Here is a 20,580-nt window from a genome sequence, read left to right as displayed (position 1 = left end):
ATTGTACTCAAGGAAAATGGATCGTGCCCACTCCAATGGCAGATACCAGACAAACCCTGAGAAATTACAGTCAGTCATTTGTGAGTGTAGCTGTACTGGCAAGGCTTGAATAGCAAATACCCACGGACCTTATTTAGTCAGAATTGGAGGTGCAAAAACTCTGAAACCTGCATTCCAAGCAAACGCAGGTTTGGAAGGAAAGTAAGACTTATCAGGGAGAGGGATAGATGGAACTGCATATTTATTCAACCTCTTCAAAATGGATATTGGGTGGAAGCAGAGAGCCTATGGAAGAATGGAAAAAGAGGTGCATCAGCCAGGAAGCTTAGTTTTAGAGGTCAGAAAAGCATAGGATCAAAAGGACAGTTGACAACAGTCAAGCTGAATTACACTTTGCAAAGCAAATTTAAGGGTACAAGGGAAGTATGCTTCAGCAATAGAAAAACCAAGAAACTGAGGAAACAACGGAAGTGTTATCATCCAGTAAGGGTGAGGCGGAGACAAAGTGCTATGTAGGTTGAACCTAGAAAATCAATACGGAATGAGCTGCCCCAGATTTCAATAGCAGTGATCATGACCACAGGGGCAGCATTTTTCTTTAACTGAACGTACACAGCTTTTAGTAGCTGAACAGAGCACAAGGATTACTTTTTTTGCATATGACATTTCTATTTACATATTCTAATATGGAGCTGTTGACTCGTGATCAATTAGCGATATGCTGTCCTTTGCAGACCCTTTTCCCCTAGATTTGCCATACTACTGATCAGTCCCCTCAGTGGCTACGTGCAATGCAGGTCTCATTCTCGAATTGTAGCAGGTATTTTCAGACCGCTTCCTTGTCTGATAAAATTACAGTGTTCTTTGACATATTAGCATAGCATTGTTTGCATGTTTAATATTGACAATGAATGCAAGAAAGATTGTACCAAGGCAAGGCAATTTTTTTCAGTAGCATATTGCTGTGGGGATTAGCTTTAATATACTCAGGAGGTACTTTCAAATTTCTGATTGAAATCATATTTCGGCACATTAAGGCTTTTACAATACACTTCTTTATATACTTATATTTTCTTTTGAGCTGGAATAGGAAGAGGAAATAGTAATAATAAGGCTTTATTGAAATGTACCTGCCTCTAATCCGGTATTTGTAACAGTAATCTGGAGAAGATATATCTCTACTCTCACGGAAATTTAGGCAGCTGTAAGTATCAATTTTGTGTGTGTGTACAGGAGAGGGAGAAATATATAACAAAAACTAGATAATGTCACTGACTGACTGTCAACAGTCATTGACACAATGAGAGGCCAGAGATCCTCTGCATGCCAAAGCCTGAGGGCTTAATTTGATAAACTCTGAAAGAGGGGAGTAATGCTGCAAGAAAGTGAAATGGTCAGGGGAGTAGAAAAATGTGTTCCTTGCACTAGTTTCTTGGGTGTTGAATTTACATATACAATCACAATTTTTCATATATGGATGTTGTTGTCAAGCGGGCTACCAGGTTTCTAAACAAGTCAGCAGAGTGGCAAATCCTTTTTTCAAATGAAAAAATTGTTATCCTGTACATCTAAAGCATGCCAATTAACATCTCCGGAATTGTTCTTCATAATGTCTTGCTTTCATTTTATATAGAAATTTACGCAGACATTTTACTCTGATAATTTTCCAAATCATCTACTCTTCTTCAGGATTAACTCATGTTCATTCATGCTGCATAGGGTGGCTTTCTAAGCTTCAGTTTCCATCTTTCTTCCCATATCTTCTGTCTCTCCAGCCTTCTTCCCGCACCTTCCCTCCCTCAGGCATCTTGTTTCCTGCTGAAATTTTTTCCATTTCATTCTGCTTAAAATATCTGCGACCAAACTATTATATTCTGATGTTAGTGTTTGGTGATTGTTCGTCTTAACAGCAGTTCCCAGAGTGTCTAGGAGTGCATGGCATGCCGTGGAAACAGACTAGGTATATTGCCAACACAATAGTAATAATTGCTGACGTGATTCACTAACAAGATGCTGAATAATTTGAACTGTATCTATTCAAATCCCAGTAGATTTGAATTCAGCTAAAAATTGGTTCTTCCCAGCAGCCACAGGTATTGGTATGTAGCCATCATAGACATTTTAAAGGACTGTTGACAGACACCTGGAAATAAAACAGTAAGCTTTGGTAGACATATGCATACTATAGTAAAAAAACCTTTGGTTCCCATTTAGATGAAAACAGTGTTTTAACTGGAAAGGTTGTGCACAAGTGCTTTTAACACTGATTTCTATTCAATAAATAATGTCTCTGTTCACATTGTATTTTTAATATTTCAGGATTCTGGTGACAGCATATAGTATAAAAGTAAATTTTGATTGATTTATTTCCCACTTGAAATTGTGAGATGGAAATAGTTCTATTATATTCCATTTCGGTATGTTAGATTTGTTTATAATAAAGTATAAAAAGATTCCCTTGTTCCTATCTTTTGTTTTATGAATTGTAAGAAAGAAAAGATTTGCTTGGATATGTACTGTATCACCAATTGCTATATCAAAATTTAGGGACTTATCTTTATAATAAAAATACTATGAATTCGATGTATAATGCATCGTTAGAATGTAAAAATGTAAAAAAGTTTTAAGCCATAGATAAGTGAAAATTGTAATTGTTTTAAAAAATATTTTTAGTTATTAACTTAATTTCAGGAGTCAAAGGTGCCTAAGTTTAGTAGACACCGGTTTGCTTTAGTATTTAATACTATGTATTGATAAGGTATGTAACTAGTCCTTTGTGGTATAACAAAGAACATGTAATAGACTTTATACATACTTCTCATAGTACGTAACAGAAAGGGAATTTTTAAATCCTACCTGCGTGGAATGACTGGATGCTGTTTGATCTCCATTTGATTCATTATAAGATTTTAAAGCATTTCATCTCTTTGGGAGAAATATTTTCCAGTAAGCATACCTTTATTTAGGAATATGTATGTATTATTTATGTGTATACATATAGAGTTAGTACATATTAATATACATATTCTTGAAAATTTTGTTGAAAATACTATCGTAATTATGTAAACTGAAAAGGTTTCAATATTACTTAATGTTATTTTGATAAACAAGATTTGTTTTGACATGTAAGGTAATTAAAATAAAAACTGTAAGTGAAAAGGTATATAATACTACCACAGTTGCTTTCATGCCCAGTTAAATGTAATAAGTAGTTTTGTTAAATACTGTGCTTGTTTTACAGTGTGTTTTTAAGGTGACATCAGATTTACTGCTGGGAAAATCTTTAATGTTCAAAGTAAATTGTTCTATCAGGGAGTTTTTGATGTCCAATAGGGGCAAAATACTATGATAAACAAAATAGCTGAATTACCTAAGGCAAACTGACTTCATCACTTCATTTATTGATCGGTGTGCCGAGCTTAAAAAGAAAAGTGACTGCTTTGGAGCAATTCAAATGGCAGAAAATCTTGCGGTAGTTGAACTGAACTAATAATTAAGCTGAGCAACAACAAACTTTGACAGAGTAAGAGTAGGAAAGGAAAAAAAGCCATATTAGTACATATTGGTCCTAGTTCTTGTATAAAACTAAAAGAAATTGTTTTTTTTCCAATACAGATCTCTGTTTGATTATCTTTGCAAGACTTTAATCTTGATTTCCCACCTTTACACTTTCCAATTAAGAAAAGGAGCATTTTGTATCCAGAATTTTTAGATTGTTTACTTTGGACTTTATCTTAACAAATTTATTGGAATGCAAGCTGATCATACTGCTGTAAGAAGTAACATATATTGTTTGAATGTCTACTCAAGCTTCTTTGTATGATATAAAATTACATTATGTTACACTACTGTATTTGCCATAATGAGCTACCCATGCATGACTTGGACGCATATTAATTAATGCTGTAAACAATTAACTCTGGCCTGATACTCAGGTTGGATCAATAAGTAGAGAGTGCTATGTCGCCACTTCTGACCAGCACTATTTGGGAATTTTTTAAGTATAAATTGATGTGCCTGCAGGAATTTGGGAAAATCACAGCTCATAAGCTGCTTCTGTTGAAACATTGGCTTTCCTTTGTACAGAGATCCTGAAAGAACCATGGAAAATGTTCTTTCAGGAGTCATTGCCTTGCAAAGAAATAAGATAACACCAATCAGCTGCCTGATAGTATCATGGCATAACAGAAAATAGCTTGTAGAGACTTAATCATCTGGAATAGCAGTATTGTATTGGATTATTTAAAGGAGATGTTTCTGTGTCAAATATTTTGTATTTTTCTGATATATGGTAAGGAAAGTGGTTTTTTTTTTCCATCTTCACCTACATATATTCTTTAAAGATTGTTATTTCCTTCTACCTTAGTGAAATCCTCTTTATCCTCTTGGTTCTAAGATTTATTTTACTGATTTATTTTATTTAAAATAAATTTTTTAAAAAAATATTGATTTTATTTAAAATGTATCTGGTAGAAATGAAATTTTACTCTAATAGTGAGGATAAATTTGAAGAAGAATTTATGCGTACCTCTGAATTTCATTGATGAAAACACTTAATAGATTGAAAAAGTGTTTTAATTTGTTTATTTAATGTTTTCTTTGGGAGGAATTTCAACTTCTGTTGTGTTTAATCTATTTTTCACTTTCTAACATGTTAAGTATATATGGGATATTTATGAAATGAAATAGTCAATAAAATCATGTCATTAAGTACAATACCATTTGAAAAAGGTACCCTTTTTCCATAATGAACTGTTAATTATTGCATTCAGCAATTAAAAAACAGTAAGTCTGCTTAAAAACAAGGTACAAGTTAGAATTTGTTAAATTGATGTTCTGAATACTTATAAAAAGTTTTGTTAGAACACACTGCTCACCTTTCTTTAAAGATTAATAGTTGTCCAGTTATGTAATAGCTTGCAATAAAGTCATTTAGAACTGGGAAATTTCTGTCAATATGGTTTGCTTAATGTAAGAACATAGTCTAAATTTGAAGATTTTTAATTACTACAAAATAAATGCTTTAAAAAAATAATTGCACTGTTTTCTTCTTGTTCTGCAGTCTCAGTTTGAACTCAGGGTATTCCATATTCGTGGAGAACACGCTGTATCAACTGCTCAGCTTGAGGAAACCATTGCACATCTGAAGAATGAACTCGACAATAAATTAAACAGAAGAAACGAAAAAGCAAAGGATATCGGTGTTTCTACTGAAGATGATAACCCACCAAAGACATACCGAAATGTATGTATACAGACTGACAGAGAAACTTTCATAAAGCCTAGTGAAGAAGAAAACAGAGCTGTGAAAAATAACCAAATAGTACCCAAAAAGCTTAATATTTCTTCTTTGTCACATAGTATTTCTGCCCAAAGTGAAAATAAGGACAATTACAATGTACAGTCTTCAGAAAGTGTCTTATCTTGTCAACCAAAACAAATGCTGCCGCCTCCTCCACCACCACCACCACCACCTCCACCACCTCCTCCTCCTCTTCCTGATTCTTTACTACCAGGTTTAGTTCCTCAACCACCACCTTTGCCAATGGATACAACTTCACTGACATCTCAGTTTGGATTTGGTCCACCACTGCCACCTCCACTTTCTGAAGGCTGTAGGAATTTTCAAGCACCACCACCACCACCACCGCTTCCAGGGTTGGGACCTCCTGTTCCTCCTCCACTGCCTGGATCTGGGTTACCTCCACCCCCTCCACCTCCTGGGCCTGGGTTCTTTTTTAATAGCACTTTATCTTCAAACCAAGGCCCTCGAAAACCTGCCATTGAACCTAGCCGTCCCATGAAGCCTTTGTATTGGACACGGATACAATTACAAGGCAGCAGGTAAAATACATTTATTTGGACTTAGAGTTGCTATTTATAGGCCATGATACAAGGGTATGTATACTATTTAAGACTTAATAATAAAAAGTTAACAATCTAGGAATGTATAACAAAATCAGTCTACAAAATCAGTCTAGAGGCATGGAATTTACACGTTTTAAGAAAAAATTGAATCTGTTACAGAAGTCAAAAAATAGATCATAAGAAATTATTTTAAAATATCAAATACAAATTAAAATTATATGCATTATGAATGAAAATTATGTGCATTATAACAAAAAGAAGTTTTGTTATAAGAACAAAAGGAAAAAGGTAGTGAAGAAGTTAGAAAGATTTTTTTTTTTAAATAATCTTAATTAGAATTAGAATTGAAATGTTAAAGTTTGGTCAGGTGAAACTTAGAGTTTCATTTTTGCTTTCCAGTCACTTCAGGTGATACCATATTCAGAGCACTATGTTGTGTCATCCTCTGATTCCAATTCTAGAAAGAGTTAGACTGGAACTTAACCTCTGTGTATAATTCTGTCAGAGCAGGAAAAGTAAAGCATATATATAAATATATGCAGCTCAGGAACCTGTAGCATAAAGCATCCATTATGGAGCAGCCTCAGTACTGATGGAGACCACTATAGTTTCAAAAAATAAAAATAAAAATAAATTAAAAAATTGTCGATCTTACTGTGATTTAGTGCTGAGATAAAAGCACTAGATATGCTTGAGGGAAGGGATGCCATCCAGAGGGACCTTGGCAGGCTTGAGGAGAGGGCCCATGCAAAATTCATGAAGTTCAACAAGACCAAGTGCAAGGTCCTGCACCTGAGTTGGGGCAGTCCTTAATATCAAGACTAGGGGATGAATAGATTGAGATTAGACATGAGTTGGCAAAGTGAGCTTGAACTCCAGAAAGCCAACCATATCCTGGACCGCACTAAAAGAAGCATGGGCAGCAGGTCAAGGGAGGTGATTCTCTTCCTCTGCTCTGCTGTCGTGAGACCCTACCTGTCTCACCTCACCTGGAGAGCATCCAGCTCTGGGGCTCCCAGTACAAGAAAGACATGGACCTGTTGGAGTGGGTCCAGAGGAGGGTCATGAAAATGATCAGAGCGCTGGAGCACCTCTTCTGTGAGGACAGGCTGAGAGAGCTGAGGTTGTTCAGCCTGCAGAAGAGAAAGTTCGGGGGAGACCTTATTGCGGCCTTCCAATATATGAAGAAGGCTTATGAGAAAGATGGAGGAAGACTTTTTACGAAGGCCAGCAGTGATGGAACAAGGGGCAATAGTTTTAAACTGAAAGGAGGTGGATTTAGATTTCATATAAGGAAGAAATGTTTTACAACGAGGTTGGTGAGACATTGGAACAGGTTGCCCAGAGAAGCTGTGGATGCCTCATCTTCAAGATCAGGTTGGATGGGATTTTGAGCAACCTAGTCTAGTGAAAAATGCCCCTGTCTGTGGCAGGGGAGCAGGACTAGATGGTTTTCAAAGGTCCCTTCTGAGCCAACCGTTCTATGAAAGTGGTCTAATAGTATATACTATTGTAGCAAATCTAAAGTTACTATGAAACGTATCATTTTATTAATTTGTTTATAAGGGATCATTTGGTGAACAGGCATAAATAAACCATTTTTGGACAGTCTTTTGGAAATGTTCCCATGAGTTTTTTTTTATGCTATCCATTTATTCAGCTGGCAGGAGAAAAGAAGTACTCCCATTTACACTTTCTGGGACAGCACGCATACCTTACTGCCACAGTGGTATGAGGTTTCAGTGCTACTCAGCTGCTCTTCTGGATTTTGGCTAATTCTAACTTTGCTTCAAGTGTTTGCTAATGGAATGTAGAGCTCCATTAAGAGGGTTGGCTTGAAAAGTATTTTTTGGGGATGCTTAAGCAACACAGACCATTTCTAGTTTAACAGGGAGTTGCTAGAATCATGGAATAAAATTCAGGTCCTGTCTTATGCAACTAAAGAAATTACATGATTGCTTGGATCTTAAAATTCAAATCATTATGATCTGTGTTCAAAATTATTTTAGGATAGGTGCATTTACAAAGGTTCTAAGTTTATTTTAAAAAAATAAATAAATTACATTATATTATTATATATGACTTATAGTCATTACATAGTACAATAATATATATGCTATACTGTATATACACACTATTATATACTGTGATATATACTCTGCCTATACTATATGTTATGAACTATTGTATTACATATCATTTATTATAGATTATTATTATATTATAGTACATAACTATAAATTACTAATTTAAGTATTACAAATTATTTACGTTTATTCTTAATCTTTTATTTTAAGTTATTTTAAGGATTATATTTAAACACTTAAATATCTGCATTTAAATATATTTAAATATGAGCTTTATTTTTGTTTACAGCTTTTTATGCAAATTTATTTTGATGAGGTAGAATCATTCTGGTATAAAAAAGTGTTGGAAAGTGTTAATATTTTATATAAAATATTTGACAGGAAAAAACAGTTAATGACACGTCAGCTGTATTCTTTCAATGATTCAGAATTAAATGCATTGTAATATTTTGGAGCAGGAATTTTGAGCATTTAGCATTTTCGTTTTACTTTCACAAAATTCCTAGTGAAAAATTGTTTCATAGTGAATTAGTAGTTGGTCCATAAATAAACCTTATTGTAATTCTTCCTGTCGATTCACTGAAATCGAAATGTTTGTTCTGAAATATTGCTAGTTCATCAGACTTCCACTGAATGCAAGGTAAGATCTAAGTCATAGCTTTCTGGTGACTGCTGGTCACCAGGTGTAATGGTCCAGCATTTTCATCATCTGCGCTAGAACTGGAAGCTTTTTCAAGGGTCTGCTGCTCGGAGCAGCAGCTATCTAGGACTTCAAAGTTCTTGTTACAGAGCCAGAATGAATCCTTCATTCTTCAGTGGGGCTGATACTATGGCTGATCTCAGGGACAGCGAAGCTGTGGAGCTGTGAGCGTGTCCTGTGATACAGAATATGCTGCATCAGCAGATGCTAATGGAAAAATTAGAGTTACTTAAACATTTACGATAATAAGTGTACAGTTGTGTATTAAGTAGAAAAAAATACTAAATGTGAAAAAAAAAAATAATTAATTTTGGTTCTCCTTAAATTGGTAGGTATTGCATTTTGTTGCATATTACATCTAATAAGTTTAGTGGCATCAACCATTTATATTTTATAGGGGTTTTCATCACTTTTTTAAAAATGCAAATAATTTCACTGCCTTTTAGTGACATCTGCTGGAAGAAGTGGGCCCACCTTCTACTGATAAACAGACAAGAAGAGCGCTCGGAAGTTTTGTCCCACACATTTTCCTGAAGTATTGAAATTTTGAAACAAAACTAATTCAGAATTGAAGTGCATCCTGTTTGCAACACTGCATAGTATTTTCCCCAAATCCAGGTAGAACTAGAGGATTACATAAACAAGCTCCAAAGTGTTCCAAGTCTAAATCTGGTTTTGGAAGGCAAAAAAAGAAGGAAATATAATCCACATTTGAAATTTGCAGTCGGTTGAATGGAGCAGAATACTGGTTAGTCTCCCAAAACATAGGCCGCGTAATTACTCCAGTTTCTCAGAACTGCAACAAAAATAAATATGAGCCTACAACATCTGCAACTAGCATCAAATAAACCAAATCCTATAGAAATGACCCCAAAGGCTCTTAAAACATGCTGGAATAAAGATTGTTCACTATTTGTTGATACTGTTTATTTTTATAGGTCTAAATAGATTACTGGGAATTTCTCAAAAAAGCTGCTGTTGAGATACTCCTAATCCTAGCTGAAGTGGTAGAAATCTCTGGAGATGTAGTTGCACAAGCTGCAGTTGTAATGGTTGTTGTACGAAATACTGTACAATACAAATAATGCATTTTGGTAGTCTAGCAGGCACGGATACTAAATAGCTAAACTTTTTCGTACAGTCTTTTGCAAAACATTTTGACTCCTTACAAGAGCAAGGTATAGGGAAGGAATGCTGTTTGTATAGCAGCAGTGCACGTTACTTTGAGTTTTAAGTCTATTATGGATTTTCATCTGTTATGGCTAGATGTATCATGTTTTTTCATAAATATTTATTGGAAATTTTATTATTACCTTTCCCTTTATAGGAAAACTGCTATGCCAACATTATGGGAATCATTAGAAGAACCTGATATACTTGATACTACTGAGTTTGAATATTTATTCTCCAAAGACACCACTCAGGAAAAACGAAAACCATTATCAGAGACTTACGAAAAAAAAAACAAGGCCAAAAAGGTATTTATTGTTTCTTTGTGTGTGCTTTTTTGTGTGTCACTGCTTAGTTTTACATTTTAAGGAAACTCTCTTTTAATTTGCTGTTGAACAAACAGATAATAAATGGGTTTGTAAATCTCATTTTGAAGCAAAATAGGTGGACTGATGATTCAACTGTTGCTTGAGAATGCAAGGTTATTGTTTACCTTGGAAGATTTCTTGCCTTTGAAAATGAAAGTTCCACATCCTGGTGAGGTAGAAAAAACATTGTCTAGGAGAACTGAATGAAAGTTCTAATACAAATATAAAAGTGCCAGTATTACAGGTCATGTCTGCCCAAGAACTGATTTATAATTAAAGGCTGTCATTAAGTTATGCTAGCAAACCTCTCTTCCATTGAGATTAATTTTATTGGAGAAATAAAGTATAAAGCAAAATAGGATGGTTAGATGTTTTGAGTAAGGAATGCCAAAAAGCTTTTTTTCCAGTAAAAAGAACTGTGTTAGGAAGAGGCAGGACAATCATGTCTTTAATGGCCAAAAGTTCATGCAGCAGCTGTGTCATTATTGTAGTGCAGATATTGTTAGTCTCAGACATGGTCCATTACAGAGGGAGCTTGTACTTGTCAATTCCTATGTGCAAATAGGACAAGGAAATGGCATTAGTTGTATTTGCTGCAGGAGAAGTTCTAGGCTGAATAATAATCGATACTCTTTTCCTAAAACAATGTGGTTATATATTAGAAACCCATTTAAATATAGACCGTATCAGAAATCTGGTTGAGTTTACCTGCTTGGAACCACAAGAGGGCACTTTGTATGTAAACTATGCAATCTACCTTTTTCAATTTTGTAATACATATAACGAGAAATGTACATCCATAGATATATATCAGTGTAATCAGATCTTTCAAAGTATCTTTGATAATAAACTTCCTGTATTGTGTCTTAGTGCAATAGTTAATGAGAATTGTAAATAAGGCTATAAAATTTATAAAATTCAAATTTATGTGATGCAAAAAGTGAAAAATGAAAAATAGGGACAGGATGGGGGCATGCACCCCAAAGAAATGGATAGTTGTTGAAATCCTTCAAATGTTAGATTGAAGTTGGACATAAACATCTCTGTGAAAGATATTTTCACACGTTTTACTTGAAAAATGCTTCAAGTGCATATGTCATGTAGTACTCAGCTGTATCTGTGAATCCCATTAGTTCATATTTCTAATGCTCTCTTTCTAAAATTTATTTTTACGTTTCATTAATTTACCTCTTTTGGACAGAATTATTTAATATGAAATACAAGTTTGTAAAGAAATTTGAAGAAGAATGTAACCAGTGTAACTTTAATGAAGAAATAATATGCACAAGTAGTTACCTTGGTATTTCAAAATCTCAGCAATTAAGAGACTATACCTAGTTCTCCAGGTGTATGACAGCAAACCAGGTGGAGAATTAGGCTTGTATTCTGAAAGATGAAATTTCATTATTCTTTTTCCTTGCTGCTTTGTAAACTAACTTATTTGCTACAGCAGCACAGTTTTTAATGATCTCTCTTAACTTTATCCAAAATCAAATTGGATAATAGTTACTCTATACACTATAGGAACTAACAGTATAATAAGTACTATTTCTTGTGAGAAACCAATGTGTTTTCTTACAAAGATATCTTTACAAAGATATCAGGTTTTTGAATTATTCTGTTTTGTTATTAGACCTAAACTTATTATTTTTAGACTAGGGATACATTTACTGAAATTAATGAAATAAAGAAAGTTTCTTTAAAGGACTGGGTGAAAATACAAAACTAAATCCCCTAAGAGATAAATAAGAGTTATATCTGTTACTGTCTCTTTAGTTTGGTCAAACTCGTGGGATTATGATCATGGTATTAGAAACCATAGGAATTCTAGGGCTTTCTGGGAAAATTTCAAAAACTCATGGTCAATAATATTAAACTTTCCATCATTTGGTCAATTAAAAATTTTTTTAAAAATCAGCTTTTAGAATTCAAACTAAATTTGAATTTAATTGGATATAGAAGCATTTTCTTATTTTTTATTCTGTCTTTCCACCTTTCTCTGTTAAATGACTCATAGTAGCAGCTGAATGTTTTTACAGACAGTTGGTCCTCTTACATGGTCCTGTGTTTGTCTCTCTGAAAGCCCAGATGTCTGCAGGCTGGCTCCAATGGATCAATCTTGGTGGGCTGCAAGCAATACAGTAGTAGGGAGGCATTTTATTTAGTTACAGGAGGGTTTATTAGTAGATAGTAGCAGAAAACTACCATAGGTTAATGTAGAACTATCAGTTCTGCTGGCTTCATTTGCTCTTTCTCATGCTTTTTTCTCAGCTCACAACTTGCCTTTTTTTCTAACAATTATATCTATCTTCTAGCGTTTTAAAAACAATCTTGTTCTTTGCTTCAGTACAGGAATTTGTGCTTGTTTGGTCTTAAGAATGCTACCGGTGTCACAGTGTATGGAATTTTGTAGTCTGGTTAAAGATGCTTTCTTTAGACCTTAAGGAAGACGTATGAATCTTCCGAGTTTCATCATATATTATAATTTTTAGCTGTGTCATTTTGTATATCTTTGTAAATTCCTTTTTCATGTTCTATAAAAAAAGCCTTCCAGAGCAAAATATAGGAACAGCGATAGAATCTGGAGTAGTAGTTTATGTTTGGAATCGGTAAGCTTTTTTATTTAATAATGCATGTTAGTGCTGACTATTTCGCTGCATTAAATTTCTTCTCTGAACAAACTTCGTCCTATTTCATACGATCTTATACAAACTAAGTTCGGCCTGCTTGGTATTTAGAGAAATAACAGACCAATAGGTAGTGCAGGATTGCTTGTTAAAACATGATTAATACCTTTGTCCTTGAATGAGAATTACATCAGTACCTTACAATCAGGTTCCTTATGCAATTAGAAGTTCTATCTTCCAAATTAGAGGGCAATTTTTTCTCATGTAGCTGGATCTTCTTTATAAAACTAAGGAGACTTTAACAATTAGTGGTCTGTCGAATTATGACTTCTTTACCATCTATTTACATTTCTCTTACAGTTCCAAATAATATTATCTGATTTATTCTGAGAATTATTATTTTTGTGAGATCAGTCAGAATAACCTGTATGCTTAGTGTGTGAAATGAATGCTTCTGTGAAAATCATGACATTAAGACTCTGGAAATTTCACTTTGTCTATTATTACCCATTTGTCCACATAGTAGACATCTTATGGCAACACAGATTAAAATATTCACTGTATGCTGTGCGTTTGTTACTTACAGCTGATAGACTTCTACCATTTTCAGCCAGAAGTACCTAAGTCTTGTCCTACATAAATGGAATGGATGGTCTGTTTTCCAGAGCCATTTGGAAAGTTATGCTCAGAAAGGAAAATTCTGAGTATATATTTATATTCAAATATATATATATTTATACTTATACATATAATGTACTTACAATATAATATATACTTTATAAAATGTATATTTATAATATAAAATATATTTATACTTATACATATACTCAGTGTCAAAATAGGAGACGACATTGAGGATTCTGTGGGCATCTATGCTGGGTCTGGTTACCTCAGTATTTTCGCTTGTGACCTGGATAATGGAATATTAACTCTGCAGCCACCACCTAGTTGCAAGAGGCTTCAAATATCCTGGAGTGAACCCTTTAGAAATCTTTCAAGTATCAGAGATATGGTCTGAAAGATAGGGATGAGCACAAAGGAAATACAGTTAAACACAAAGGTAATACAGTTAAGGATATCCAGGTACCTAAAATTAAGATGGGGTACAACTGACTAACTGACTAGGTAGCAGTTTAGCAGAAAGGATCTTGGGTTTATAATGGCTCACGAGGAACAGGGCTTGTCAAATGGTGGTGGTACTAAAAAGGGAAAACAACTCTGATATAGCAATAGAAGCATTGCTTGCCAGACAATCTACTCAGCCATGTCTCAGTTAAGAACTGCATCTAGAGTTAGGCCCTTCATTAAAAATGTTTACCAACTGTAAAGAATCAAGAAGAATGAGAATGATGAAAGGTGTAAAAGTAGTCTCTGAGAAAAGAATTGAATTATTATGATCATTTAGATTAGGAAAGAAAAGGTTGACATTGTCATCTAGTGCATGCAGCTGCTGCAGAGAGAAACAAAAAAAGCTTTCTAAGAGTAAGAATACCAAAAGAATGCAGAAGAACGTTGGCTAGGGAAATTGTGTTTCTACATATAGAGTTGTTACTATCTTGAAATGTACAAATGCTTTGGATGACATTTGAGTGCCTTTCCGGCATCATGATTCTGTCACTCCATTAAAAGGCATAAAGTCCAGTTTCTGTCAATCGTCCTATGGAGGGAAACAGCTGACTATCCTTTTTTCCACTGTGGAAGCACTTTCATGATTCCCAAATTCATTGCTTTCATGCCTGCCAGAAAAAGGCTTATTAATTGAATTACACTAGTTTCTAGAGGCTGTCATCCTGTCATGAGGATGTAACTACTAGAATCTGAAATGCAGTTATTAAAAAATAAGGTACTCGAACAAGTATGTGGGAAAAAAAGCAAGGGAAGTTAAGAACCTTCCAGCAGCAATGGTAATATGACTTCTTAAATGACTGCATAACGGATGATGTTATTTATTTTTAGGCATATATTGACTTATTTTGGAAAAATATAGTACATCCACTTGCTAGTGATACAATGTGAAAATAACATAGTTTACATGAAGGTCAGATGTACCTCTCTGGTACACTTATATATTCCTGAAATTTGTTATGGTAATGCTGGGTTTAGAAGCTCTGCGAAGTGTCTTGCTGCTCATGCTTCTTCGATCATGTGCTCCTTTGGAAAATTCAGCAGCTTTGAAAGAACCTCTTATTTTTTTCCAACTCTACATCCTCTGAAATATTTCAGGAAATTGTTGTGCATTGATCTGCTCTGCATATATGCAGTTTTCTAAATAAAAGTTCTACAGTTGTATGTAGATAATGATCAAAAATAAATATTCTAGATTTTTAGGTATTATGCCTTGAGAGTGGAATTTGTCTTTTCTGGTTGGAGAGAATTTAGACAAATATATTAGTTATATTCCAATATTAGAACAAAATAGTATGCAATATATTTAAGAATTAATAAATGTAGTTCTTTTCTCATAAGTATGCTTTTGAAGTGTAAGACTAAAAGCATTCTAATCTTCTACGAGTTAATACAATGCAGTGATTTTTTGGGTATGATATCTGTGAAATGGAAAAAAAGCTATTGCTTGCATCCTGACTTTCCCAGAGACTCTAGACAGATAAATAATGTATAGAAGGAATGGGATTTATTTCCTAGGATAGTTCTGAAGTCGTTGAATTTTCAGCAGGCAAAGTTGAAGTTAATAGACAAAAATAAAGAAGCTCATTAGCATCTGAATATGAATCAAATAAATTTCTCTCTGGTTTTTGCTAATTCAGTCAGCTTAATATAAATACATATGTTACTGGTATGATGCAGCTTGGCAATGTACATTGAATCTGAAAGTATTTATGCCGTGTGACGTGTTGTGGTCTTTAGTTAAGCTTTCTCAAAGGTGCGTAATTGGTCTCACTTTTAAAATTACTTGGAAGTTACAGCTTCTTGGAAATCAAGAAAGAAAATGGCTAGATCCACCGGATAATTTTAGTACATAACTTCAATTTAGGTATTGATTCTACTGGATATTTTGACTTTAAATGTTTTTTGAATATAACTCCTATTTTTAACTCCTGTTTGTAAGGTGTCACTGACATGTGTGAAAGTGCAACTGTTAAACAAGGCTATTTTCATCATCATTTCTATATTTCTCATGCTTAGATTTCAGTTGCACCTTTCTGGACATATGATTTCTGCACCTATTGTATTACCAACTAACACTCACATTAAAGTGTTTGTCTAGGAATGTATGGTTTATTTAAAAAAACATATTGTAAATTATATTTATGAAATTGTAAATGGACTTAAACTATAAAGTTTTATCTACCAAAAATCTTCAAATGCAGGTAGATACAGTATCATTAAGGTCCATAGCTGTCAATGAAAACCATGAAAATGGAAAGCAATTAGCATGTTAAAACTCTAAGCTATTTTTCTGAAGAAAAAAGTATCAGTTGTTTTTGAAAGAACTCAGCTTTCAATAGATTTTAATATAATTTGAAGGATCTAACATCTTTCCCAGACTCTGGAAGTCTTCTGTGGAAGACTTCATCATGTCAGATGAAGGACTGAAGTTTTACACACAAACAATTTTGCTTTCATTCATTCTAAACTGTTAACATTTCTTGTCTGTACATATCCATGCAAATTTTTAAGCTGATTAATAGGCACATGTAATTGTTCTCAAGCCATAGGTTCTCCCTTTCCTGTTAAATTTGTGGAATCAAAGTCTGTTCTTATGGTACCAAATAGAAGAAAGGCAGAATTAAGACGTATTTTGAAATGAAATAAAAACCATGATTCATTATGTATTAAATTATGATACCCAGTAAGCCTGAAAAAGAGGTAATTTAGAAAAAAAACCATTCCTTTCCTGTGATTTATTCCATATGCATTCTGTAGCTCCATCGCTGGACTTACACATATTTTAAAGTTGCATTAGTTTTTCCAACATACATGAGAACTTGTTTGTAACTTATCCTCAGAAACTCAAGTATTTTCTATACTTTCTCAAGAAACGGAGTAGTTGGACGTTTGTGATGCCACTCTGTCTTCATCTTACCAAAAAAACGAGTAAATGTCAAGTAATTTGTGTCAGGTGTATGCTCCAAATGAAAGTCCATCAATCATTTTTGGCCCTTTAGTGCAATGATTATCATTTCAAAGACGCAGGAGGACATTAAAGATAATGGCTTTTCTGTTGTCTATTATCTCTAACAGACTTCACATAATTATTAACATGTGTTCTCATTTAAGAAGAGTGTCAATATTTTGAGTGAATTACATTTTTTTAACTGAAAGGGATATGTCTGTCAGCAAGTTTTTTGTTCATCTAACTAAATAAGGAATTACAATTAATGAATTTTATATTTCCGCAAGAAGGGCAGATATTGCAGAAAATGTTGGAAGCTTTGCAGGATTGAAACACAATGACTGTCTTCAGCTGTCTGCATAAGATAATAAACAGTGTTCAAACTTGAGTAGAAGTAGTAAAATGCTAGTGCGTGCTCTTCCGAGGCACTCTCACTTTTTTTTTATTTTTTGTGCTATACTGAGAAGAATGAATACGGCATTTCCGTGTTTACCACAAGGCTCTGCAGTCATATAGGATATGGAAAGTATCCATAAAGGGCAAATATCTATTTTGTGGCTTTGTTTTGTTTTCACAGTTTTGATAGGAATAAAGATTTTAAAGTAAGTTTCTTACTAGCTCATTTCTTACCTCCTGTTTTATTCTGAGAAACTGCTGTTGGCTTGTGCTTCAGCAAAAGGCTAAAAATAGTGAGGGTCTTTTTCATCCAATAGAATTGCAAATAGAATTACACGTCTCCTAAAATATTTTTAAAATATTTAAGAAACATAAAGCTGTGGTTCATCCATGTTAAATAAAAAATAGTTAAACTTGGCTCTCTGCCTTTGAGTAGGAATGAAAGAGATAATGTCTAGTCTTAAGCTTCTGAAATTTCATTGGTAACTCTTGGGGTGTTTACGTAGAATGGCTTGAGGGGCATATCCCACTTCTTGTGCAGGATATTCTTCCTCTGTTTGAACAAGGTTTCAGCAGACTACTTACGGGTCCAGGCTGTTGACTTCACCATAAAAGTTAATGAGTGGGAATGGAGGGAAACACTGTGATATGCAGGACAGCTTTTTAGCTTATGGTTTCCCTCAATAAATTTAAATATTATGGAGAGAATCCATGCAGCAGCAGGAGGAAGGACTTAGCTTTTAATCACTAAAGTAAACTGAATCTGTTCAGATTTCAGCACCAGTAAGTGTCCTGGACAGAATGTAGACGTTACAGTTAGACAAAACAGTGAAAATACATTTCTGGCTACATTAGAGAAACACCTTTTAATGGGAATGACAGAATAATTTATGAAAGTATTCAAGCTTCAGTATGTCTCCACTTTTAATTAGATGATAAATATTTGAAAGATACAGAAGGGGCACTTGTGTACAGCAAATGAACTAACTTAATAACATTTAAAAAGAGTCGGGGAACACCACATAGAGCAAATAATGTTATGGATCAATGAATTTAATGAATTAGCACCAGCAGTCACAATCCTGTAGCTGAGCCAGAAGATGCTGCATCCATTACAATGATACATTCATAGTCTGGAGGAGCGGCAGGCAGCTGGCAAACCCTGCCAGCTGGCACAGCAGCATCAACTGGCGTCAGCTGGATTTTAGCTGCTTACCTGTCACTGCCAGCTACAAGCAAGTCCCAATATGCTCAGAGGTGATCAGTGATTTGTCTTTTAAAAGCATAGACTAAATAGTTCAATGCAGTCTTTACAAACTTTCATTTTATTTGGCTTATGGTTTTTATGACCTGTAAAAGTGCTGATTTTTTTGTGTCTACTTTCCATTTGGAATTCACGCACATATTTAATTCCCTGTCAGTGGCTTCCCCAGAATAACCATAATATGGGGCAAAATTAATATCTCTGAAAATGTGTTCTCTGTTTTACCACTGATTATATATTTTTGTTGCAAAATCTTTCAAGTTGCACATTGGCTCTAAAAACCTATGACAAAAGTCCTGTGTAACACATAGCATTACAACTTTGTTTTTAGAGTGATTTTATGCCCAATTTCAGCTATTCTGTTGTCTTGTTACTCCATTTTTGCTCTCTAATGAATAAAATATTAGCCCTCAGTTACAGATTTCAGTTGGCTGAAGCTATTTCAGGTAGTCTGAGTCTAGTTTGATGCCTGGTAATTGTGACCATGTGTACATTTGTCTAAAATGCATGTGAACATACAGTTAGTTGGCCATTTTAAAACATGAATCTCTGTTTTAGCTTTTAAAAATTATACTGGCTCTTCTTTAATTTTTTTTTTTTCACTAGTCTTCTAGGAAGGACGTCTTACTTAGCAATGTGAGCTAGTGTTGATCATATCTGGAGAATATATTAGCACTTTAAATGCTTTAATAGAATGATTTCAAATGTCATATTGTCTACGACACCTATAGTCTGGAAAGGTTTTGCCTCAAACTAGGCATGTCTAATGGGGTTTATGACAACCTATGAATTTGCCCCTGAACAAGGTCAGCTTGGAGGTCAGTGAATGCTATACAAATTGCATACTACTCAAGCCTGTAATTATCCCTGTAAGAAGTTAATGTGCTGCGGAGTTCAGCAAATTCATGTAAACCTTCAGAAAGGACCATGATAAACCGAGCAGTTACTTACATTTGCTCTAAAATACCGCAGTCAACCGGATGTGATGCTTACAGAACATTCATTTATGGTAACTTGTAGCCAAATCATCTTGTCTGCTTGTGTATTCATGAGACAGGGAGCCTGAATTCTTTCTTATTTGAAGAAAACACTTTAAATAGTATTATTTTCTTAATATCCAGCATACGTGCTGTACATATAGCCTGAAAAATTCCAATTTTGGCAAAAAATATGCAGCATCTAGTTTAACATAAGTTCATTAATTGTTGAGGCCTTACAACAGGGACGTAAAATATCTGTCAGATCTTTGTTGAAGACAGCATGTATTCCAACTTGTTCATGTGTTGTCCAATTTCAGTACTCTATAAATAATCATGGAATCATAGAATTGTTAGGGTTGGAAGGGACTTTAAAGATCATCTAGTTCCAACCCCCCTGCCGTGGGCAGGGACATCTAACTAACTTTGCATTTTCAGGTGAAAATGACAGTATCGTTTCTCCTTTTCCTGTTTTTTTTTTTAACTACAAATCTACTTTTATATAGGTGAATGACTAATTAGTTGCACAGTGAAGTATTTCTAAATCCCATAAAGCATAGGTAAGAAACATTTCTATGAGTTAGTATAAATTTTGTCAGTTAACTGTCTGTAATGTGAGCGTCTATAAGAATATTACAAGGATAAGGGATAACAATTACTTGAAGTTTTTAATATTATTAAATATCCAAATAGTAGTATTACCCATATATTAAAATTAAATTTTGATAAATATAGATTAAATATTGTTCCAACTGGGAATACAAATTTAGGGAAAACTTAGCTATTAGTTTTAATCTTACATAAGAGTATTTTTAATAATATTTGTTCATCAACACTATGAAGTAAGCCAACTGCTTGGATCTGAACATTTCTTATTTTGAATAAGTTATGTACGTATTGCATTTTGTGATGTGCTGCTGTCATATCTTCCTTATGACATAAATCAAAATCACAAATGCTAAAATTCAGACATTGTGGGAAGTTTGGTTTTGACATTTCTAACATCTGAACTACACTTTTAAAGTTATGATCGTTTGCTTTTCATTAC

The 20,580-nt window shown here is 34.1% G+C and overlaps 1 protein-coding gene across 5 annotated transcripts in view; it reads left to right on the top strand.

Moving 5' to 3' along the window:
• The window catches only part of FMN1 (formin 1), a 208,423-nt gene that overhangs the window by 101,626 nt on the left and 86,217 nt on the right, over positions 1-20,580 (top strand). For all 5 annotated transcript variants that reach the window (XM_063332259.1, XM_063332260.1, XM_063332258.1 and 2 more), the window contains 2 exons: positions 5,063-5,844; positions 9,983-10,133. In XM_063332259.1, the coding sequence (XP_063188329.1) occupies positions 5,063-5,844; positions 9,983-10,133 (933 nt within the window). The remainder of the gene's footprint in view (positions 1-5,062; positions 5,845-9,982; positions 10,134-20,580) is intronic.

Source organism: Chroicocephalus ridibundus, chromosome 4 (assembly GCF_963924245.1).
Source record: "Chroicocephalus ridibundus chromosome 4, bChrRid1.1, whole genome shotgun sequence".
Classification (NCBI taxonomy): Eukaryota; Metazoa; Chordata; class Aves; order Charadriiformes; family Laridae; genus Chroicocephalus; species Chroicocephalus ridibundus.
This window is presented reverse-complemented; position numbering and strand designations above follow the sequence as displayed.